Source organism: Octopus bimaculoides, chromosome 25 (genome assembly GCF_046866305.1).
Source record: "Octopus bimaculoides isolate indiv1 chromosome 25, ASM4686630v1, whole genome shotgun sequence".
Lineage (NCBI taxonomy): Eukaryota > Metazoa > Mollusca > Cephalopoda > Octopoda > Octopodidae > Octopus > Octopus bimaculoides.
Genome location: NC_142952.1, coordinates 9,176,660 through 9,202,489, shown reverse-complemented (window position 1 = coordinate 9,202,489; position 25,830 = coordinate 9,176,660). Strand labels below are relative to the sequence as shown.

The 25,830-nt window shown below is 37.8% G+C and overlaps 1 protein-coding gene across 6 annotated transcripts in view; it reads right to left on the bottom strand.

The window, feature by feature from the left end:
- The window catches only part of LOC106882586 (nicotinate phosphoribosyltransferase), a 43,652-nt gene extending 18,413 nt beyond the window's left edge, over positions 1-25,239 (bottom strand). For 2 of the 6 annotated variants that reach the window (XM_089342152.1, XM_089342150.1), the window contains exons 1-9: positions 25,069-25,239; positions 21,548-22,779; positions 8,080-8,250; positions 6,736-6,946; positions 5,746-5,876; positions 4,980-5,095; positions 4,705-4,789; positions 3,672-3,780; positions 2,284-2,424 (exon numbers count right to left, since the gene is read on the bottom strand). In XM_089342152.1, the coding sequence (XP_089198278.1) occupies positions 2,284-2,424; positions 3,672-3,780; positions 4,705-4,789; positions 4,980-5,095; positions 5,746-5,876; positions 6,736-6,946; positions 8,080-8,250; positions 21,548-21,659 (1,076 nt within the window). In that variant the 5' untranslated portion in view covers positions 21,660-22,779; positions 25,069-25,239. Of the gene's footprint in view, positions 1-2,283; positions 2,425-3,671; positions 3,781-4,704; positions 4,790-4,979; positions 5,096-5,745; positions 5,877-6,735; positions 6,947-8,079; positions 8,251-8,508; positions 8,919-10,821; positions 10,980-21,547; positions 22,780-25,068 lie in introns of those variants that run through there. The other 4 variants (XM_089342151.1, XM_089342153.1, XM_089342154.1 and 1 more) reach the window with 3 other exon arrangements.
- Between the last annotated feature and the right edge of the window lie 591 nt (positions 25,240-25,830).

Sequence of the window (25,830 nt, the reverse complement as noted above, 5' to 3'; positions counted from 1 at the left end):
TATGTTAGTAGTTAAATCCAACAGCAATAATAGCAATAGAATTGAAATCCGCATCAATCAGACAAAAAGTAGAATCTGAGAAAAGTAGTGATGTTCTACATTGGTGAAAAAAATAGTAGTCTTGTTATTTTGGATGCAAACATGAAATGGGTAAGTGGGAAGTACTGTTTGGTTACATTTAATATCAAGATGGTCAGTTGAATTGGCGCACACATAAAGTAAAGGTGGAGATGACGAGGAAAGAGTTAGTAGATGCTGGTAAGTATGTTGAGCTTAGTCAAAAACAAGGCCAGTCGAATTGGTGCAGACATAAAAAATAGGATGGGAGTATTGAGGAGGAGCTGACAGATACTGGCAAGTATGTCGAGTTTAATGAAAAACAAGATCAGTTGAATTGGTACATGTACCAAAAAGGCGGTAAGTGGGGAGGAGAGGCACATAGGCATTGATGAGGTTTAAACAAAAATACGTACTGTGGTATTAGTTTTTAAAATTCTGAAGTCAATATTTTGCCTTTCTTCTCTTAGGAGGTCAATAAAATGAAGTGTGAGTCGAGTACTGAGGTACATTTGACTAAAGCCTGCCCACCAGATTTTGTACCTGTGTTAGTATTAAGGTAGAATCATTTACTTCATCTGACAAAATGCTTTGTACCATTTCTTCCTGCACTTTATATTCTTAGTTCAAATCCCACCAAGGTCAACTTTGCCTTTCGTCCTTTAGGGATCAGTAAAAGAAGCACCAGTCATGTACTGAAGTCGATGTAATTGAGTATCCCCCTTTCTGCGAAAATTTCTGGCCTTGTGCCAAAATGTGAAACTATCGTTATTATTATTATTATTATGATAATAAGAAGAATGGGGAATAGCAGAATCTGTAGAGCACCAGACAAAAAAGTTAGTTGTGGTATTACATAACATCATTTTACATTCAGTGTTAAAACACTTCACTTTTCATTGGACCAGCGTTGATAAAAGTACCAGTAATTGTACTGGGTCCACCTTGATAAACATACCATTCCCAAAATTTATCTGAGTTAAAAATCATAAAACAGAAAAAAAAAATTATCAAAATATGGTGGTAGATTCACAGTCATTTATGTTGGACAAAATGCCTTACAAGATTTAGTTTTGGCTCTTCACATTCAGAGTCCAAACCCAATTGTGGTCTCTTTGCCTATCATTCTTCTGAAATCAATAAAAACAGAGAACCAATCCAATGCTGTGGTTGAAGGAATCATATACCTCCTTTTTCTGAAAATTGTGGCCTTGTGCATATACTCTTTACTCTTTTACTTGTTTCAGTCATTTGACTGTGGGCATGCTGGAGCACCACCTTTAGTCGAGCAAATCGACCCCAGGACTTATTCTTTGTAAGCCTAGTACTTATTCTATCGGTCTCTTTTGCCGAACCACTAAGTTACGGGGACGTAAACACACCAGCATCGGTTGTCAAGCGATGCTGGAGGGACAAACACAGACATACACATACATATATATATATACGACGGGCTGTTTTCAGTTTCCGTCTACCAAATCTACTAACAAAGTTTTGGTCGGCCGGAGGCTATAGTAGAAGACACTTGCCCAAGGTGCCACGCAGTGGGAATGAACCCGGGTATATTAGAAAAAGAAAATATTACTATTGATAATAAATGTTGCATCTTCAAGGAGTGGCATTTTTGAGTTCTTTGAGTTGACATTCCTAGTTAATATCATCAATTAAATTCTCTCCATGCTTGAGTTGTGACAGTCTTGCTGACATCATAGATCAATTCTCCTCCAGGCTTGAGCCAACATTCTTGCTAATATCATCAATTAATTTCTCTCTAGGCTTGAACCAGCAACCTGACAACAGCATCTCTCTCTCTAGATTTAAGTCAACATTTCTCTGCAAGGAACATCTTTTAATTCCTCTCCAGAAGGGACCAACCAAGAAGAGATAAAAATTTCATTTTATATTATCTTTACTTCTTTTTATGCCAGAATGATGGTGAAACTGAAAGTGAGAGGTGTCAACTGTCTTGGATAAATGCTGTAAAGATTGCTCCCAGTTAAATAAGGGAACGTTAACAAGAATTAGGGGTTTTGATTTTCTTAAACATACTCTTCAGGCCCAAGACCAGCTACAAAAGAACTGAAGGACAATAATTGAGGTGAATGCTCTGCAACCTAAGTACACATACAATAGAGTACGACTACCCACTACTCTACTCTACCCAAATGGCAGTATAAGAAAGGAAGGAAGGAAGGAAGGTAAGAATGCATCACCGTGGTTACGTACATTGTAGCTACCTTTTCAAATTCTTGCCGAGAGATGGTGGAAAGGTAAGCCAGATCTCCACTGTCGATTCTAACACCTTGGGCTTTGTAGCCAATCGCGTGCAGGGCAAGTGCCACTGTGAGAAAGTTGGGTAAGCCACTCCTAGAGAAGAAAAAAAAAACAAAAAAAAAAACAGAAGCTATTAATTAAAAAAAACATTAATATATTAATTAAAAAAACATATTAAAAAAATATATTAATTAAAAAATATATATATCAGCAGTAGTTATCTAGTCCCAGGTCAATTCTAGTTAAGAAGAGTTATGATGAAAAAAAATAGTTCACCCATGATCATCCACTCACACACACATGTACATGCACACACACACATTTATATATATGTGTGTGGAACAAGGATGTTAAACCAGTTTGAAATTATGTATTTTTGTAATTATGGATGTTGAATCTCTTAGCATTCAAACCAACCATGTCCAGATCATATATTCTACCAGTTTTTTTTTTGTTCAAATCATCTAGATCCCTACAATGTTATTCTAGAAGTAAACAACTACATCATTGAAATTTCAATGATATGAGATAATGCATGATTAATTTTAAACAATGTGAATAAATAAACATAACATTTGATAAAGTAAACTGGATGCTAAAGGGTTAATAAGGAATTTTGAAATTATTTGGATTCATTTTGGAATCAATAACCTTGAAATGATTTGAATGTAATAATGTAGAGAAAAGGTTTAAGTAATATTTTTAATTTTCTTCAAAATTCCATTTATTTTATTTTCAAGCACTGAAATCTGGTGACTTTTTTTTTTTTTTTTTTTGACATAGCTTTCTCCTTTGCACTTGAGAGAGGTTATGTCAAATGATCCTCATCAAGTTGAGGCCATTGGAGCAACCAAGGAGATCTCAAGACAACACCCCTAAACATGAACTAATCCAGTACCCCAGAGTGTACCTGATCAGTGCTACGGTACCCTGCCCCAGCATGGCCACATGTTATCTTCCAAGCACCATTTGTGAAATTACCATACATGAGTTTCCAGAACACAAGTCTTGGAGAAATGAGGTCAGGATGTCACATGCTGTGGCTGGCAAACTTCAGTGACCTCTGTGCCACCCACTGCCTTGGAAACTGAAAAGGATGGGAGATGGTCATAACTGGAATACCTTTGGTCAGAGGTCTAATTGGACCCAAACTGACCTGAGGCTATAAAAAAAAATAGCAACAACAAAAACAGCAACAATAGAAGCAGGGAAAGAAGAAGAAGAAAAAGAAGAAGAAGAAAAAGAAGGAGAAGGAGAAGAAGAAGAAGAAGAAGAAGAAGAAGAAGAAGAAGAAGAAGAAGAAGAAGAAGAAGAAGAATATTCAGATGAAGTTCTCATACTTGACTACGTCGTAGGTGTCAATGAGTGCCAAGAACTGGTTCGGGAAAGATATGGCATAGGAACAAAATGCTGCCAATTCACCTTCATTCACTTGGTCTTTGAAGAATCCTTGAAGAACAGAAAAAGAAAAAAAAAAAAGAAAAACCAAAAATGCAATGTGTCAGAGATGAGATGAAGAAGTAGATGAAACAAAAAAAAGAAGAATGCAATGAAGAATATGGTGGATAAAATGTGTATTGATAACGATTGTTGATTGGTAGAATTGCTGGACAATCAGACTAAATGTCTTGTAGTATTCAGTTACAGCTGTTTATGAGTTTAAAGATGATGATAGTTTTATATCATCTTCATCATTTGTCTGTCTTCAATGGAGGGCATGGGTTGGACCAGCGTTTTTCAGCTAGGGTTCCGCAAGAAAGAGTGAGATAATCTAATGCTAAATTCATGATCGTAACATTACTAGACATATACAACATATTGGTTATTGTAATATAGACATCATCAGTGACTTTTGGGACACCCTGTACAATTTACACTTTAACAAAATCTTTCTCATTTACATTACAGCTTACTTTTCTTTTTTTTTCTTTTTCTACTTATATTCATAACTTAGAGTTATTCTAAGTCATAAACATAGAAGAATTTTAGTGTGACACTGAATTATGTTAGATGTGATCAGAAGTGGTTTATCTACTGTGTAAGTAACTGATGACCTGGTTGTAATTCTCATGGACATGAAGAGAGACCAGATTAAGCTTAGCCAATGAAAAGACATTTATATGTTACTTTGACAGTCAATTATTCAGAGTCCACTTGGTGAAATCAGTAATTGCATGATCAACTGGCAAAAAAATTACTGGATTCTAATAGTGGAATCCAATTTTTTTTTGCTTCGGGTTGCACTTGTAGACACATGTATGAATGTATGTGTGTGTGTGTGTGTGTGTGATTGAAATACATAAGTTCTTTACTTAATCACCATGCTTGTGCTTATTATGAGTGTAATTAAAATAATTAAGAAAAATACACTACCTAATTGATTACATAATCGAGACTGCCATTCCAAGCACAAACTAAGGAAATCTACTATTTCATCAGAATTGTTCTTCTTTAGAGTCTGAAGGAAGAAAGAAAAAGAAAGAAAAGAAACAATAAAAAATATATCAAGTACACTGAAGCACCAAAACACTTGTTAACGTGGTGACAATGCATTAAAAGTAGACAGAGTAGCAGGCCTAAATAACAACAACAACAACTTTAAAAATAGAAAACGAAAAATAAAAGCAAGGAAAGCAAGTTGCCCTTACTCTGCTCTTAATACTGCTGAGGTTAATGAAAGAGTTTACAAAAGCATGAGCGTGTGTTCCCTTCACAGGAATGTCAAAGAATTTCCCAGCCAATACATTACTGGTCCCATCAAAACCTAGAAAGAAAGAAAAAAGAAAACAAAAAGGGTAAAAAAAAAAAAATGAAGTATAAAACAATGCCATCATCATCATCATAGTTTTAATGTCTACTTTTCCAATGCTCACACAGATTGACCTTAACCTCTGCTGTGCCTGTGCACTAAGTTTTAACATTCTAGCTCACTTCTGCTGTTTACAGCAGTACTTGGAAGGAACATGTGTAGCGTGTGATTGTCACATTGACCATGACAGAGAAAGTTGTTGTGGTGATATCTGCTCAGAGGCCTATGCAAAGTTGCAGAAAGAGTATGGAGAGGATTGTATGAGCTGCACATAAGTGTAGGAGTGGTTCAGACATTTCCAAGATGGCCAAAAAATTGTCAATATTGACGCACATTTTGGGAGACCCACAACCAGCAGAACTGAGAAAAACATCGTAGATGTGCATGCAGCTGTGAGGGGAAAAGCATCGAATCACCATCCGTGAGTTATGTTAATGGTACATTGAATAATGTAGCCCTGGATACACCATTCCTGAAATATTTGTTGTTTGAATGGCTTTGATGATGGTTCTTATTCAATCAAGGCCGACCTAGGGTTAAACAACGATGATGATGATGATGATGATAATGATGACAGACAAATGCTGACAATGATGATAACCTACCTCCCATGTAGCAGTATCGTGATGCAGACATACCCCCGTCTGGCCCCTGAGCCCTCCTCAGTCCAAACTCAAACAACTTCATATCGAAACCAGCAGCCAATCGGAAACGTACAGCATTGGTAGCGACGAGGCTGGAAATATAAATCAAAAGAGACAATTCATTAATACAAATTAATGTGGGAGTGGCTGTGTGGTAAGTAGCTTGCTTACGAACCACATGGTTCCGGGTTCAGTCCCACTGCGTGACACCTTGGGCAAGTGTCTTCTACTATAGCCTCGGGCTGACCAAAGCCTTGTGAGTGGGTTTGGTAGATGGAAACTGAAAGAAGCCCGTCGTATAGCATGGAAAGCGGACGTTAAACGATTAAACGATGTATGTGTATATATGTTTGTGTCTGTGTTTGTCCCCCCAGCATCGTTTGATAACTGATGGTGGTGTGTTTACGTCCCTGTAACTTAGCAGTTCAGCAAAAGAGATACCGATAGAATAAGTACTAGGCTTACAAAGAATAAGTCCTGGGGTTGATTTGCTCGACTAAAAAGGTGGTGTTCCTGTAATGGTTTGGCAAAAGAAGTCGCTAGAATAATTACCAGACTTTAAAAATTAAGCATTGGGATCAATTTATTCAATTAAAACCCTTCGACTTCAAGACAGGACTACAGAATGACTATAGTCCAATGACTGAAATAAGTATGAGGAAAAAAAAAGGGGGACAGTGAGTGATTTAAGGGAGACACAGCTGAATGAGTAATCATATAACTGTTCCTTCGATTGCTTGATTTTTTAAAGCTACAAATTACATTAGGGGCTGGGTAGCAGTGTCTGTGAACAATACACTTCAGTTCGTGTCGCCCCAGTCTACTGAGCTGTAAATAAGGACCAACCAACAAAATGGATTTTTAAGAGTCCTTCCCCTGCACCAGTGATCTATTGTTCTTTACATGAAATAATAACAACTACAGCCACATGTATTATTCTTTTGTTTTTACCTTGCATAGTTAACCAAATTCAAGAAACACGTCTCCAGCAACTGAACAATAGGTAACGGCCCTTCGACTACAATGAGTGGTACCTTCGGAAACACTACCGTGCCTTCATCAATGGCCCAAAGAGTGACGCTGTTCACATTCATGTTCTTCAGATATTCAAAGAATCCTGGGTTAGTTTGTTCTGGCAGGACAGTCTTCAAGTAGTCAATATCTAAAAAAAAAATTTGAAAAGAGGTAAGCATTAAATTAAGCATTTCGGCCCACAATGAACAAACTATGAAATGCTAACAGATGGTTTGAACTCATGATGGGTGAGTTCATACTTTTTATAATATATATTATAATATATACAAAAAACACTTGGTGCTGGTGTCACATAAAAAACACTCAGTACATAGTGCAGTGGCTGGCATTAGGAATGGCATCTTGTTATAGAAACCATAAGGCAGAATTTGAACTCGGAATTTAAAGATGACCAAAATGCTGCTAAGCATTTTGCCCAGTGTGTTAACGATTCTGCCAACGAACCAGCCTAATAATAATAATAATCCTTTCTACTAAAGATACAAGGCCTGAAATTTGGGAGGACGGGGTAGTCATTTAAATCAACCCCAGTGTCCAACTGGTACTTCATTGACTCTGAAAGGATGAAAGGCAAAGTTGACCTTAGCAGAATTTGAACTCAACTTAAAGATAGGTGACATACTGCTATGCATTTTGCCCAGCGTGCTAACATTCTGCCAGCTTGCTGCCTTAATAATGATAATAATAATAATAATAATAATAATAATAATAATAATAATAATAATAATAATAATAATAATAATAATAATAATCCTTTCTACTATAGGCACAAGGCCTGAAATATGTGGGACGAGGGCTAGTTGATTACATCAACCCCAGTATGCAACTGGTACTTATTTCATCGACCTTGAAAGGATGAAAGGCAAAGTCGACCTTGGTGGGACTTGAACTCAGAATGTAAAGACAGATAAAATACAGTTAAGCATTTTGCCCAGCATGCTAACGATTCTGCCAGCTTACTACCAAAATAATAATATGATAATTTCTTACATAGGCACAAAAGCTAGAAATTTAGGGGCTGGATATGTAAGGGGGTTTAGGTGTTCGTTAACCCAGTGCTTAACTGGTTCTATATTTCATTGACCACCCTGTCAGAAGGGGGAATAAAGGCAAAGTTGTCTGTCCACAGTGAGATTTGAACCTGAACCTAGGATGTATGCAATGCATTTTTGTCCAACGTTCTAATGATTTTGTCCAACGTTCTAATAATAATAATAATAATAACAATAATAATAATTCTGTAGCTGCCTCTGTACTTACCACTATCTGTGAAGTGGAACTTTTCAAGAAATCTAACACACTCTTCAAGGCCAGCGAAAATGGTAAATTCTCCATGGAAAGGGTTTTTGCGAAAGTACAAATCAAAGCAGGCGATATCCTTCTCTTTGCCGCACAACCAGTACGAGTAAGCCATAGTGATCTGGTAGAGATCTGGAAATGGAGGAAATTAAGAATAAGAAAAGAATTAAAACAACAACTAAAACAGCAATAATAATAATAACAACAATAGTTGTGGTAGACAAAAAGCTAACACAAGTGTTTTATATCACATAGGACAGTTAGGTGAAAAGAATTAGAGATTTTAAACATAATTCACTTTTAAATGGTTGTCAGTTTAATGAGCACATACATATGTATGAGTTAATACACACATGCCCTCTCTCTCACACACACATACCATTAACTAACCTAGATTAAAAAAGGGACGAGAATGTTGGATGTAGTTTTGTTTCTTATACTACATCTAGTTGTCCCCAAAGAAACTAGGGATTGATACCACCACCACTAGACAGAAATGCTTGTTAGGCACAGACACAGCATCATCATCATCGTCGTCGTTTAACGTCCGCTTTCCATGCTAGCATGGGTTGGACGATTTGACTGAGGACTGGTGAAACCAGATGGCTACACCAGGCTCCAATCTGATTTGGCAGAGTTTCTACAGCTGGATGCCCCTCCTACGGCCAACCACTCCAAGAGTGTAGTGGGTGCTTTTACGTGTCACCGGCACAAAGGCCAGTCGGGAGGTACTGGCAACGGCCACGCTCGAAATGGTGTATTTTACGTGCTACCTGCACAGGAGCCAGTCCAGCGGCACTGGCAACAAACTCACTCGAATGTCTTTTCAAGTTGATATTTATGATATTCATGATATTTATGCAAATACATATACGCATACACGTGCACCCCCATGTGGGGTACATGTGCACTTGTACCTTCACTACATAAGGCTACATCCATATGAATATTTAAAAATATGCACATATTTTCATTACACGTCTACACATATTGCAAGAACAGATGTGACCTTGTTAAATGTAAACATGATGTTTTGAGACAGGAGTCTAAAATGTAAACAACACAAGAGACAACCACCCCACTCCCACACCTCTCCATTTCCACTTTAGCTACTGCCAGCCATTGTCATTGTTATATAACACCTCCTCCAAAACATCTGACATCCCTTCACAACATCTACATTCAACAAGTCAACAAATCCACAGCAAGCAGCACCCAAAACAGCATGGTGGCCCAGATGGCATTTACAGCACATCAACACTCATTTTACTGCTTGCTTTTTTTTTTATGCAGCAGGCATCTCTGACTATTGTTTTCTCGGCTGGTCTTTAGAGTCATTGCACCCCTCAGACTTTATTCACTATAACTCAATATATTTCTCTTGTCATTCTAAGATCTGTAATAACAATCAGACTATACTTCGCAAAGGAGGTATAATAACACAGAAACATGACTTGAGTTATCCCTATACAGCCAAACATCAAAACCACTATAAAGCTTTTCTTTCATAAGTCACAAGTTATTCTGGTGGTTACAAAAATAAAAATGATAAAAAAGATTGTGAATGTATATCATATATGATGCACTGATATCAGGGAAACAAGTCCTGTGTGTTACATGCAATGTACACAACAGGCAAAGGGTTAAGAAAAATCTAAGCTACGGTTATGTTTATAAATAATTCTTCTGTTTTAGTTAAGAAACATCTAAACTACAGTTATTTCTGAAATAACACTTTCATTTCAGTTAACCAGTTATTTCTTAAATAACACTTTTGTTTTAGTTAACATTTTGCCCATCCAAAGCATTTTCATAAGCTTGTCTCAAACATCAGGTCTTTTTTACAGATTTTTAGTTAGCTCTTGTTACATAGATATTCTGAGTAATACAAAGCTTAGTTACTTTAGTGGTTGAAGTTAATTGGCTACATGTGTCATATATGATGTATGGACAACAGGGAAATATGTTGTGTGTTCCACATGTGATACAGAGGACAGGCAAACAGTTAAGCAGTTCTGTTAGAAGAGACAGTTTAGTGTGTCATTACTAAATCATCCTCATCATCGTTTAATGTCCGTTCTCCATGCTGGCATGGATCGGGCAGTTTGACAAGCAGCTGGCTAGCAGGGAGCTGTTCAGACTCCAACCATCAGTTGTGGCATGGTTTCTACAGCAGGGTGCCCTTCCTAATGTGCCGACCACTTCACAGTGTGCTGGGTGCTTTTTACATGCCACCAGCATGGGTACTTTTTAGGTGGCCCTGGCATCTTAGAGAACAAACCTGTATGTATGGAAGACAGCAATTTTACTTAGCTTGACATGTCTTACCAAATACAACAAATCACATCTCCCAGGGGTCCCTTGTCGTTTCCTCAGTAAGGTCCAACATCTGAAGATCCTTTCTCACCACTCCGTCCCACATCCTGGGTCTATGCCTTCCACAGGTACCCTCCCCAATTAGAGCTAAGCACTTCTTTATGCAGCTGTCCTCATCTATATGCATCACATGACCAAACCAATGCAGTATTCTCTCTTGCACAGATCTGATACCTCTTATACACAGCTTTCCTCTTAAATCATTTACATTGACGTGCATGCACACTGACATTACCCACCCACCCACTGGCGCATGCTAAATCATGTTATACAAAATATATGTCAAAGATGGACTCAATATTTGAGTCTGTGACATTAACCCTTTACCTGTCCAAAACATTTTCATAAGTCTGTTCTAAATGTCCATGCTGGTTTTCAGACTATTAGTTAGCCCTTGTTTCGTATGGTCCGAGTCATATAAAGCTATCCTTTCATAAGTCTCAAGTTACTCTGGTTGTTGAAAAAAAATTGGGAATGCATATCATATATGATACAAGGATGCCAGAGAAATAGGTCTTATGTATTACATGTGATACACAGGGTTAAAAAAAATTCAGGAAGTTAAAATTTTTTTTCCTGCTTTGAATTCAAAATATCAATAGTATTTCACAGAGATTCATAGTAACCATGGTAACTAGATCACATGATGTCATTACATCATATTTCTACATACACTCTGGAATTTTAGTGCTGGTTTACAGTCTTTAACTGTTTTTCTTTGCTGGTTACTATGGAAACCAGAATGGGTCAATGAGGCAGTTACGGTGAGAAAGAAGCGTAACTGTTACCGTGAAAACACTACTATGCAAATCAAATCGAGTCATATGTCCCACAGCAACAAAGGCTGCTATAACTGAATGTGACCCACAACAACCTGTTGCTATAACAACATCACCATGGAAACCTAACAGAGACAGCAATGACAAATGACAAGACAAGCCCTAATTAACTTGCAATCACAACATTGCTATGCAAATAAAACTTTGTCATGTGACCACATTGACAATCTGTGGCCACTGCCATTAACAATAGAGCTATGCAAATAAAGTCATGTGACCACACTGATGTATGTAAATTAAGTCAGAGGTCACATGACAGTTTCAATTACATAAACTTACAATGTATGTAAATAAAACTGTCATTTCATCACATTGACAAATCTAATTGCCACTACAAGTTTATGTAATTAAAATCGTCATGTGACTATGCTGACAAACATAACGGTTGTCATAACAACAGAAAGCTAATATACTTAAGCAGTTGTTTGGCAATGGAAAAGCCTATATCAAGTCAAATGAATCAAATTACTTGTTTGACTTCAAGTTATAGAATATCTTTTCCAAAAAGGTAACAAAAAAAAAAAAAAGAAAAAAGAAAAGCAGTCTAACCCATGCCAGTAGGGAAAGCAGATACTAAATGATGATGATGTGTGTGTATGTGTATATATATATATATATATATATATAAAGTCCCTCACATCAGGATAAATGCTATCTTGTCACTATCACAATGAAAAATACAATATATATATATACGATGGACTTCTTTCAATTTCCATCCACCAAATCCACTCACAAGGCTTTGGTCGGCCCGAGATTATAGTAGAAAACACTTGCTCAAAGTGCCATGCAGCAGGACTGAACCCAGAACCATGTGGTTGGGAAGCAAGCTTCTTGCCACACAGCCACGCCTGCACCTATGCATGAATTTTGGGATACAAACAATACATAAAAGTAAGTTCTAAAGTTGACCTCTTAAGGAGAAATTATCAGACATTATATGGTACAAGTGAATACAAAGACAACAGTACTAATAATAAATATTTCTAATACACCATGAAAATACTTCCCTACAACATACACACACTCTGAAGGAATTAGATATCTAAATAGCATTGTGAAGTGAAAAGGGAGTGATGACAGTGGGTGAGTATAGACATAGTGTGTCTACTGCAGACACAGGGTACCTGATGCTATCTATTCAATAGGGTTAGTCGGTCAAGCCTTGCTAAGTTAAACACATTTATCAATCAGGCCACTTGATTAAGGGAGAAACGTTTATCTACAGCTTATTCTAATAATGCAGATAAACTGTGGTATATGAGGGAGCTTCTGCATGGTTATTTGACCTGTTAGAAATATCACCGAAATATCCCTCAAACTGCTTTCCACTATCTTAAAAAAAAAAAGCGAGAGAAGAACAAATTGCATCATATAGTCTTAGGTACACTGTGTAGGTCCTCATCTGTTGTTGTTTTTTTTCGTACATTCTCCTATATATATATATACACACACATATATACAACGGGCTTCTTTCAATTTCCAACACAGAGAGGAAATGTTGGGGCTATTCTTTAGCATGCCAGTCCCTCACGCAGGCCTTATAGGCATAAGGCCTGGAATTTTGTGAAGGAGGGGCTGGTCAATTACATCGACCCCAGTACTCAGCTGGCACTTTATATTACTGACCCTGAAAGGATGAGAGGCAAAGTTGACCTTGGCAGGATTTGAAAGAGTGCCGAGTTGAAAGAAATATTGGAAAGCATTTCTATTTCTGATGCTTTAATGACTCTGCCAGCTTTCTGCCCTATTAATAATAAGTTTCTTTTTACTGAAAGCAGTATACAAAGGCAACATAGAAAAGAATACAATGAATAATAAGAGAGTAGAGGTTTATATTGAATTAAAGCATGAAAAAAAGCATTAACGAGATTAATAAATAGAAGCACTAATAAAGAGACATTAATTAATAGCTAACAATACACAACACGTAGCAATAACAGGGCAAAACAATGAGCATGAAGTCTCAAATCTTTGGGAGATGGATGTAGTTGCTTGAATTAAGCCCAATATAAGACTGGTACTTTAATTCTAGCTCTGTCCCTCCCTGTATGTTAAGGAAAAAAGGCCAAGGTCAACCTCATTAGGATTTGAACTCATAAGGTTGGAAGAATGTAATTAAATACATAGGCGTAGGAGTGGCTGTGTGGTAAGTAGCTTGCTTACCAACCACATGGTTCTGGGTTCATTCCCCACTGCATGGCACCTTGGGCAAGTGTCTTCTACTATAGCCTTGGGGCCGACCAAAGCCTTGTGAGTGGATTTGGTAGACGGAAACTGAAAGAAGCCTGTCGTATATATGTATATGTGTGTGTATATGTTTGTGTGTCTGTGCTTGTCCCCCCAGCATCGCTTGACAACCGATGGTGGTGTGTTTACGTCCCCGTAACTTAGCAGTTTGGCAAAAAAAGACCGATAGAATAAGTACTAGGCTTACAACGAATAAGTCCTGGGGTCAATTTGCTCGACTAAAGGCGGTGCTCCAGCATGGCCACAGTCAAATGACTGAAACAAGTAAGAGAGTAAAAAAAGAGTAACCCTTCTTTTGTTCTTCCCTCTGGCTAGGTAATCAAGTATCTTCTTCACATTAGCATACCTGTTTCTGTCGTCTTTCTTGTTACCTCTCTCAACCTCCCTCTCTTCCTGGGTAACCATGTACCTCCTCTACAGCAAGACACCTGTTTCAGCCTCTCTGTCACACTCTGCTCTTTCATCATCTGAGACAAGATCACCCCCTCCAATGCCCCCTCCCCTCTCAAAATTCCTAGTCGACCTTGCTGGTGCCACGTAAAAAGCATCCAGTCCACACTGCGAAGTGGTTGACATTTGGAGTGGTGTGCAACTGTAAAAATCATACCAAAACTGACCTCGCCTGTACTGGTGCCATATAAAAAGTATTCAGTCCACTCGGCAGGGTAGTTCGTGTTAGGAAGGACATCAAGCCATAAACACCATGCCAAAACAGACACAGTTGCTTGGCTCCTGTCAAATCATCCAACCCATGCCAGCATCGAAGGCAGACATTAAATGATGATGAAGTTTCACATTACTCTGTCAAATGTAATGCTAATTTATTCACATTTTGAATTAGTCATGCATTATCTTGTAGCTTTGAAATTTCAATTTCACATACATACACAGAAATATATACATATACACACACACACAAATATAAACATACACACACACACACACATATACACACACAAATATATACATATATAGACACACATACATACAGACACACAAATATATATACGGACAAATAGATACATACACAAATATCTACACATACACACACACACAAATATATATATATATGTATGTACATATATACAACTGGTTTCTTTCAGTTTCCGTCTACCATATTTATTCATAAGGTTTTGCTTAGCCTGAGCTACAGCAGAAGACACTTGTCCAAGGTGCCATGCAGTGCGACTGATATATATATTATATGTTTATATAAATAAATCATCTGTTGATGTACACTGGTGGCAGATGTACACATCACTGGCACATTTAAACAAAAGCTATCTTGTAGTATTTACTCTGCTTTATTTAGACACTTTGAAAGTAGTGAACCAGCGACTTCAATACTGGAAACTTGTAACAACAACTTTTATTGTTTACAAATTATTTTAGAATAAAAATAAGGATTCTTTATTGAAATTTAGAAAAGAGCTGTAGCAGGAATGTGAGTCCAAATAGACACACACATATACACGTATGCACACGTGTACATACATACATGCACACAAATGGCAGAAACGTTAGCACGCCGGGTGAAATGCTTAGCGGTATTTTGTCTGCCGCTACGTTCTGAGTTCAAATTCCGCTGAGGTCGACTTTGCCTTTCATCCTTTCGGGGTCGATTAAATAAGTACCAGTTACGCACTGAGGTCGATATAATCCCTTTCTCTGTCGTTGTTTGTCCCCTCTGTGTGTAGCCCCTTGTGGGCAGTAAAGAAATAACACACATGTATATACATACATGCACACACATGTATATGCATAAACACAAACATACATATACACATGTATACATGCATATACGTTTATAAACACACACATATATATATATATACACACACACATACATCAATCTAAACATCTACATGTGCACACATACATAGACACACATGTACACATCCATATATATTCACACATATAGAAAAGAGCTGTGGCAGGGGTGTAAATCCATATAGACACACACATACACATGTATGCACACACGAGTACATACATACATACATGCACACACATGTATATGCATAAACACACACACACATATATACATGCATATACATGTTTATAAACACGCACACATCAATCTAAACATCTACATGTGCACACATACATAGACACACATGTACACATCCATATATATTCACACATATAGAAATGAGCTGTGGCAGGGGTGTAAATCCATATAGACACACACGAGTACATACATACATACATGCACACACATGTATATGCATAAACATACACACACATATACACATGTATACATGTTTATAAACACGCACATATACACACACACACACATCAATCTAAAGATCTACATATGCACACATAGACACACATGTACATCTCCATATATAGTCACACACATACATACCAATAGAAAGGCACACACACACATATATATATAAACACACATGTCCTACATATAAGTCAATCACAGACAATTGATAAACTAAGTACCAACAAGCTCTTAAAGTATTACTCGTGTAGAGATGAAGGCAACTGAAGTGGAGAGAGATCTATTTGAAAAAATGACACCACCGCCAAGTTATCAACTACTAGAGCACATTGTTAAACACATTAAAGATAACTAAATCCTATTAAGAAAAAGACAAAAGGAGAAGATTCCTTTTTGAAGTGGGACAATGAAGGAAGACAATAACAGTGGTAGATAGTAAACAATATCTCAATATGGCTTCTCTTGACTTTAATCTCTTCTACTTTAACATCAAATTAGGTTGAGATTTACATCAGATGTTTCCATTATACCCTGCCCTTCACCTCATTGATGGCAGAACTGCTGTGCCCTCTCTACCACATACCACATCATAATATAGTTGTTTACTGTACAAATAATGAAATACTGTGTTTGTGTGTGTGTGTGTGTATCTGAGTATGTTCCGTTTCCCTGTCCCAGGTTTACCATCCACCCTGTTCTTGTATAGGCTTTCTTCTCACTCTTACCTGATCAGCTAAGTCAGGATTAACCAGACCTAGGATGGCACATCCAACACTTGGCCAAACAGTGGTAGAATCAACAGAGCTTTTGTTTATAGACACATGTTGCACAACTTGACCCTGCAGAAGTTGAACGAATTGGGCTACGAAACTCTGCCTCATCCACCATACTCACCAAACCTCTTGACTACCACTTTTTCAAGCATCCCGACGACTTCCTGTGTGAGAATTGCTTCAAAAACCAAGACGATGCCAAACATGTCTTCAACGACTTCATCGCACCAGAACGCAGGATTTTTACGCAACTGGCATAAATAAACTTGATTCTGATGGTGTTTATTTCGATTAATAAAGTTTTGTTTGAGCCGAAATATGTGCATCTGAATTTAAAGGTTAAAAACCGCAAGAACTTTCTTGACAACCTAATATTTATTCTTCAGAGTGAAACTGGTTGACTGGAAATGCTAGTAACCTTTATGACAAGAGTGTGTGTGTGTGAGTGTGCATGTGAGCATGAATACATGAGCATGCACCAGGCTCCAACTGTCTGTTTTGAGATGGTTTCTATGGTTGGATGCCCCTCTCAACACCAATCATTTTACAGAGTGTACCGAGTGCTTTTTCACATGGCACTGGAACAGGTGCTTTTTATGTGGCACTGGCACAGGTGTGCTTTTACGTGGAACTCGCACAGGTGTGCTTTTTATGTGGCACTGGCACAGGTGTGCTTTTTACCTGACACTGATACAGGTGTGTTTTTTTACCTGACACTGATACAGGTGTGTTTTTTTACCTGACACTGATACAGGTGTGTTTTTTTACCTGACACTGACACAGGTGTGCTTTTTACCTGACACCGGCACAAATACTTTTTACCTGACACCAGCACAAGTGCTTTCTATGTGACACCGGCACAAGTGCATTTTATAAAAACATACTTCCAAAGTTACTCATCATATGGTGAGTAATGCTCTAGTTTTTGGAACCCGTGGAAGAGGTAGGCCCAGGAAGACCTGGGCTGAGGTGGTGAGGCAAGACCTTCGTACATTGGGCCTCACCGAGGCGATGACTACTGACCGAGACCTTTGGAAATGTGCTGTGCGTGAGAAGACCCGGCAAGCCAAGTAAGATCGTTGCAAGTGCCCCTGGACTGGTTCTTGTGCGGGTGGCACATGAGATGCACCATTTTGAGCGTGGCCGTTGCCAGTACCGCCTGACTGGCTCCTGTAGGATTTTCGAGCGAGATCGTTGCCAGTGCCCCTGGACTGGCTTGTGAGGGTGGCACATAAAAGACACCATTTCGAGCGTGGCCGTTTTCTTGCAGGTGACACGTAAAAGCACCCACTACACTCTCTGAGTGGTTGGCGTTAGGAAGGGCATCCAGCTGTAGAAACTCTGCCAAATCAGACTGGAGCCTGGTGTTGCCATCCGGTTTCACCAGTCCTCAGTCAAATCGTCAAACCCATGCTAGCATGGAAAGCGGACGTTAAACGATGATGATGATGATGATGAAGCAAGACTGGATAACCAAAGCTACAGCTTTACTGCTTTCATTACAGGTTTGTTCAAGCACAGCTGATTAGGTAACATAACTGATTTCAACAACACATACACCTTACTCAATAACAAGGCCTCACTGATTTGTACATTAACACATTTATGTTACATAACTTTTCTTTCCATTAGAACCATTGAAGGAGAAGATATTTATTAATTCAAAACATTTGATTTGGTTTGTAGTACAAGTGAATTAAACTAGATGTACAAGAGGGTGGTAATGGTGGTGGGGTTGGTTGGTTGGTTATGCATTGAATTAAAATTACATAACAGGCATTATACATGCAAGGATAATATAGGTAAACAATCATTTGAAATATCTCTCTGGCTCAGGCATTCGTGTCCGGGTGGCTGAGACTGGATGACTGAGACAAGACTGTTGTCTGGTCTTGTCTCTTATCTGGACTTATCTAAGACCAGATAGGTAAGTCAAGATAAGAGAGAAAAAAAGATAGTTTGATTAATGCAATAAATATATACAGAAGAATAGATAACAAGCAAGTTGTGTTCAGTTCAGCCTCAAAGACAGGGTCCATCAAATGAATTCTTTTAACATACCCCCTCTCAAAGGAGCTTTGTCTTGCACATTACTTGATGCTAGTGCCACATAAAAAGCAACCAGTCCACACTGTAAAGTTGTTTCATTCAGTTGGACTGTGCCCATTTTGGGGTACCGCCTCGAAGGACTTATATATGTGTGTGTGTGTGTGTGTGTGTGTGTGTGTATGTTTGTGTGTCTGTGTTTGTCCCCCCAACATAGCTTGACAACCGATGCTGGTGTGTTTACGTCCCCGTCACTTAGCGGTTCGGCAGGAAAGACCGACAGAATAAGCACTAGGCTTACAAAGAATAAGTCCTGGGGTCGATGTGCTCGACTAAAAGCGGTGTCCCAGCATGGCCGCAGTCAAATGACTGAAACAAGTAAAAGAGTAAAAGAAAAGAAATTCGCGGATTCAACACGCGGAATATAAATAATACTTTACGATCGAACACGGGAACCTGTGATTAAAACTAACTAAACAAACATGATTACTATTTTATTAAGGCTAGCCCTTATGAATATATTTTATAAGCAATATAATACCAAACATTAAAATGTTGCAGACATTCGGAGATTCCAAGCGTGTAGTGTAAATTATATGTTAAAAGGGAAGCCGTAATTACTTATCAAATTTATGTAATTACTATATTATAGTATATCTTATTTTATAAACAATAAAACGCCAAACTTTATATAAATATATATATATATACTTTTTTTAGATATATGGGATTCCAGTATATGCCTGTAAACCTTTCCGTTTTGTAGAGGTGGGTGTTAACGTAGAGATTCGACAACTTTACCCCACTTTTTCTATGTGGGCTTGCGAACATATTGGTGGTATTTATTCTTTGAGATCATACATTTGCTTTTTAATAGGTGTTAAAACTTTCTTTCTCTGTTTTTGGGTCGCTTAAAGCGAAACTGTGCCGTACAGGAAGGTCATTGACACCAGACGGTCACGCAGACAGACATAAGACAAGCCTTACGTTGTGTAAGAGAGAGGGGTAGACTATTTATTGCGTCGTCTGTCTCTTAGCCATAAACGGGTGGACCTTGATAAAAAAAAACTCTTACGGGTTAGATTTCTCTTCAAACTACCCACCTCAAAGTTGTGAGGAGGACAAAAACTTGACTAAAGTTTTATTTGATTTTTTTTTCCCTGGCAACAAAACATTTTTCAGAAATTCCTGTTAAAACATTTTTTAGCAAAAGAAAAAAAAAAACAAACAAACATCGGAAGTGATATAATGAATATATTCAGTAAAGAAAACATTGTCTTCCTGTTTCACTTTCAATTATACTAAATTAAAATTAAAAAATTAATAAATTTAGTTAATTACGCTTTCAAAGTTGTTTTTTTTTTAAATAGCAGACAAGGTAATGATGGGTCCTTCTTCCTATTTTAAATGTAGAAGCTTTGCCCTAGGTGGGTAACGCAACCCTTGTTACACAGAATGCGTGTGGTAAACCATCGAAGAAGCCATAACGTGGGGAGGGAAAAAGACCCAAAACAGGTACATTGACAATAATGTAAAGATAGATAATAGTTTCAAAACAAAACGGAATGGTTACAGGTGAAACGTCTTTGATCATAAATGCTCGATCAGGGACGATTCAGAGTTGAATAACAAATATAATCACAAACAAGTGGCCATGAAATAGATATCACATATATACTAGGAAAACGACAAAAAAACATGCGTAATCTACATACACAAAACTCCGCCAAAACGATATATACACACATATACTACAAACACATGCACATACTACACACGCGCGCGCATTAAAAGAAAACTGCGAATAGGAGACGATGTAAGTCCTTCGAGGCGGTGCCCCAAAATGGGCACAGTCCAACTGAATGAAACAAGCAAAGGATAAAAGGTAAAGTTACTATGACGGCCCTTTGGACAGATCGATGAATATTCCAGCACCGAACAGTAGAGGGAGAGGAAAAAATGGAATGGTTTTGGATGGAAGCTATCAAAACTGCTCAATCAAGTTTGGGTAATTTCCTACTTGACGTTGGGAAAATCGAATTCGTTTTACTTTCAATTTCATTTCAACATGATTAACATGTCTCGTGGACGCCATGATGCTCCTAGTTTTATTGTGAATCTCAACGAAATGCTTACAAATCAGCATATAATCAATGAAAGGCATACAATTACAACACTAGTTCGATCTTTGTCAGGTTCTGCAACATGTATTGCTTGGTGTGCCCACGAGTTGTTGAAGAATTCTCACATGTGCCCAGAGCGAAACTCTTTTCAGTTTCGAGATATAAGTCTAACATTTTACCCATTTTTCCTAACTTTTTACTCGCTTTCACAGTGTATACTACTTATAATTATGAAAATGTTTAATGTTTAACTGAAATAAACTTTGGCAATCTTTCGTTTTGACTAAGGCGGCGAGCTAGCAGAAACGCTAGCACGCCGGGCGAAATGCTTAGCGGTATTTTGTCTGCCGTTACGTTCTGAGTTCAAATTCCGCCGAGGTCGACTTTGCCGTTCATCCTTTCGGGGTCGATAAATTAAGTACCAGTTACGCACTGGGGTCGATGTAATCGACTTAATCCGTTCGTCTGTTCTTGTTTGTTCCCTCTATGTTTAGCCCCTTGTGGGCAATAACGAAATAGGTATTTCGTCTGCTGTTACGTTCTGAGTTCAAATTCCACCGCGGTCGACTTTGCCTTTCATCCTTTCGGGGTCGATAAATTAATCGACTAGCCCCCTTTCCCAAAATTTCGGGCCTTGTGCTTAGAGCAGAAAAGAATCTTTCGTTTAGACTCGAATGATCGTCTAAACTTTTTGGATCACCATGATTCTACGAACATCAAATAGGAAATTACCCAAGTTTGGACCCGACAAGGGGACAGAGATGAGTGTAAAAGGGACCAACTTACCTGTAAGTAAGGGCTGTATGATAGCATTTTGGTAATACTGGTTGCGGTCATGATGAGGAATCGAAACCGTGGTCGATTGGTTACTAGTTGTGGTAGTTGCGTGACTGGACATCTTCACTATTTCAATAGTAGTAGTATAATTATTACTGCTGCTGCTGTTGTTGTCGTTGATAATGTTGCTGTTACTGTTGCTACAGTTTTAGAACTGGAGACGATTTAGTTATTGTTCTTATTATCTTTGACTGATGACAAAGCTGATAATTGCGATGGGGATTCTAATGTTGTTGTTGCTGTTGGTGGTGGCAGCGGCTGCGGTGCAGTGGTTGCTCTCTTTTACTGAAGACAGCGATAATAGTGATGGTGGTGGTGGTGGTGATGTAGCTATTTTTTTTTTACTGGAGATGAAAGCGATGACGCGGTGTTGTGGTCTTTGGCTGACGCTTTTTGGTAACGAAGATGATGCTGATAACGATTGTCACAACTGTGGTCAGTTTACGGCGATGATGATGATGTTGGTGGTGGTGCTGCTGCTGGTGTTACTACTGATGGTTGTAAGTTTGTTTCTTCGGGTCACAGTGCTTGTGATGACGATGACGACAATGATGTTGATGCGATCACAGTGGTTGCGATATAACGAGCTCTCATTCTTGTCTGCTTCAACTTCGTCTTCAGGCTGCTGTTATTGTTGTTGTTATAAGTGGTGGTGGTGGTGGTGGTGGTGATGATGTTATAGATGTAACTACTACTGCAGTATTATACCGAGGACGATTATGATGATGGTGGTGATGGTTAGTGTTGATATCCCTGCTGTTTTGGCGATGGTCGGAATTTTATGTGGTGATGGTCGTGCACAAAACGCCTGATATTCTTTCCTTATGCGCGTGTGATAATCCTCGTATGAATATATATTTTCAGAGTTCTTGTTTGTTTTCTCAAGAGGGTGTATGTATACGTGTGTGACAACGCTTAGTAATCCCCGTATGAATATACAACATCATAATCATATATAAACACACGTAAATATATACTACTTCGTGTATTATTTTAAATGAATTTACGGAAAGAAGCACATACTCTCTGATCACTTCTTACTTTTCGAGCAGAATAACAACAACAAGGCTGATCTGGTTAAACCATCGACGGTAACGCAATATTCCTGGAAATACACAAATTCATCTGAATCAATAAAAGATCGTTTGGTGCCAAGGCCAAGACTAATCCATTAATCCACGCTGGAAAGAGAGAGAGAGAGAGAGAGATCTACATAAGGAAGAGTATATATGTGTGTGTGTGTTTATGTGTATGTGTTAGGCAGACTTCTTTCAGTATATTTGATGCTGTTAGTTTGTCTAATTTATTAATTAATATATAAGTCATTGATTCATGCCTTTATATTTGAAACGTTGTATATATATATATATAACTACATAGATTTATATACATTATTACATTTATTACAAGTGTACACATATGCAGTATAATATATTACACCAACTACTTCTACTACTAGCTAACTAGCGTTACTAGTAATAATTTACCTTGACTAGACACTAACATAAATTAACTAAACTGGAAAGGGAGGGAAACAAGATGTGATCGATTTTTACTCTCTCTCTCTCTTTCTTTCTTTCTTTACCGATCAAAAGAGAAATCAGAATGAAGAGATCAGAGAGAAATAGAAGTTACAACTTTGAAAAAGTCCCAAGTTAAAATGACTGCCAAAACCAGGAATCGAAACTGACAGAGAGGGAGAAGGTTAGCTCCGAGCAATGTGACTTATAGAGCGGCAATGAAAAAAATCTTTATCTTGAATAGAGAATGTGTGTATGTGTGTAACGAGGAGGTAAAGCTACGTGTGAAGAAAATGAAGACTATTTGCAAAAATGGGTTAAGAGCAGGATTGGGTTAATAGACTACATCCCACCCAAAAGTCAACGTGAGGGTGTATAGAGATAACATAAATTATGCGTGTGTGTGTGTGCGCGTGTGTATACCACAGCAACATGTATAAAATCCACCCAGTATATAATTTAGCAATACAAACTACACACCCCGTTTATAAACACACATATATATAATGTTCATGTATACGTATGTATGAATATATATTTTCAAATGTCTGTATGTGCGTGTTTATGAACAAACAATATATGAAGCCAGTTTGTTAAACGCTGTACACGAGAATATTTAATATTTGTACATAGTATAAATATTACTCAATGAATGAAATACTTTATATATATATATGTGTGTGTGTGTGTGATTATTTAAGAAAATGTGTAAAAGCCACCTTCCTTTTTCGATTGATTGCAGATATATGACCAGACAATATTGATCACCCTATATAATAATAATTTCCCCCAGATTAATACATGTTTTAATATTGGTTAAGCTTAATAAATGAAGATAATAAAAAATAAAGGACAAGCAATGCTGTTATAAGTCCGATACAAATCCTTTCTACTACAGGCACAAGGCTTGAAATTTTTTGGGGGAAGGGGCTAGACGACGTAATCGGCCACAGTTTTCAACTGGTACTTACTCCATCGACCCCCGGTGGCAAAGTCGACCTCGATGGAATTTGAACTCAGAACGTAAAGAGGGACGGACGCCGCCAAAGATTTTGTGACCGACCAGACACGTAAATGTATACTTGTGTGTGACATATATATATATATATATATATATATATATGTGTGTGTGTGTGTGTGTGAGAGAGAGAGAGACTAACGGTCAAAAACGAAAGTGAAAAACCGCGACGTGAACAGGACAAAAGTTTATATAGGACGATGCGGCGTTAATGCCTATTTTTAAGAATGTAATTTAAAATGGATTTCTTAAGAAATGGTGAAAAATAAAAGGAGAGAAAAAATGAAATGTGCTAAAAAGAGAAAAAAAACGTTTCTTTTATTGTTTTTGAAGTAGTTTTAGCGTTGATCACTAGTATTATATCTAATAGAGTGTGTATACATTATCTATCTATATAGGTATACATCTGTGTATATATATATATATATATATATATATATATATATATATATATATATAGAGAGAGAGAGAGAGAGAGATTTTTACCTCTGTGTGTGTCTTTATGTATGGTGATGCACACAGGAAAAACAGAACTCAAAAGTATGAGATCGAGTTGGTATATTTTCATTATTATTTAGCAGTGATAAGTGCAAACGCACGGGACTTTCGGACCTTGAGTCACTCTGTTGCTTCTGCTAAATATATATATAAATACACACTTCTGTGTATGTATGTATAGATAGATATCCCTCCTACGTGTATGTACGTATCTATGTGTGTGTGTGTGTATATATATATATATACATGATATACCTATGTACACGTATGAGTATAAATGTATGAATGTAAACTATCCACCTATATATTGTGTACCCATGTGTGTGTGACAGTGTATGTTTATGTACATCTGTGTTAAGAGATATATATATATATATATTTAAGTGTGCGTTACAATAATATTCTCAGTTAACGATATAAAGTGTAATATTTACCGTATTTTGCGAAGAGAGACCAGGATATGGTAGATCCTTAGCCCAGCCTTGAAACATACATTGGGGTATATAGACACGCTGTGAAGGAAGAACAAATAAATGTGAAACAGCCGCCACACGCAAGTTGGTCCGACCTTCACAACAAGGTGAATCGGTGTCAGGCGAAAATGTGTAACCGTCGCATAAAAGAATCATAACGCATAACTTTGTCTATATATATGTATGTGATAAGTACCCTTCTTATATATATGTGTGCGTGTATAATAATAATTATTATCATCAACGTTTAACACCCGCTTTCCATGCTAGCATGGGTTGGACGATTTGACTGAGGACTGGCGAACCAGATAGCTACACCAGGCTCCAATCTGATCTGGCAGAGTTTCTACAGCTGGATGCCCTTCCTAACGCCAACCACTCCGAAAGTGTAGTGGGTGCTTTTAGGTGCCACCAGCACGAGGGCCAGTCAGGCGGTACTGGCAATGGCTACGCTCAAATGGTGTTTTTTACGTGTCACCTGCACAGGAGCCAGTCCAGCGGCACTGGCAATGGCATCGCTCAACATATTAAGGATTCAACCAGTAATAATAATGATGATGATGATGATTTCTTTTATTTGCCACCAGGGCAAAGGATGAGGTGAGGACAATACAAAGACTGGCATAAAGTGTGTGTGTGTGTGTGTGTGTGTGAGAGATTTACTAATAATGGAATGATAAAAAAAAAAGTTAAAAGAAAAGTATACATGGTATACATTAAAAG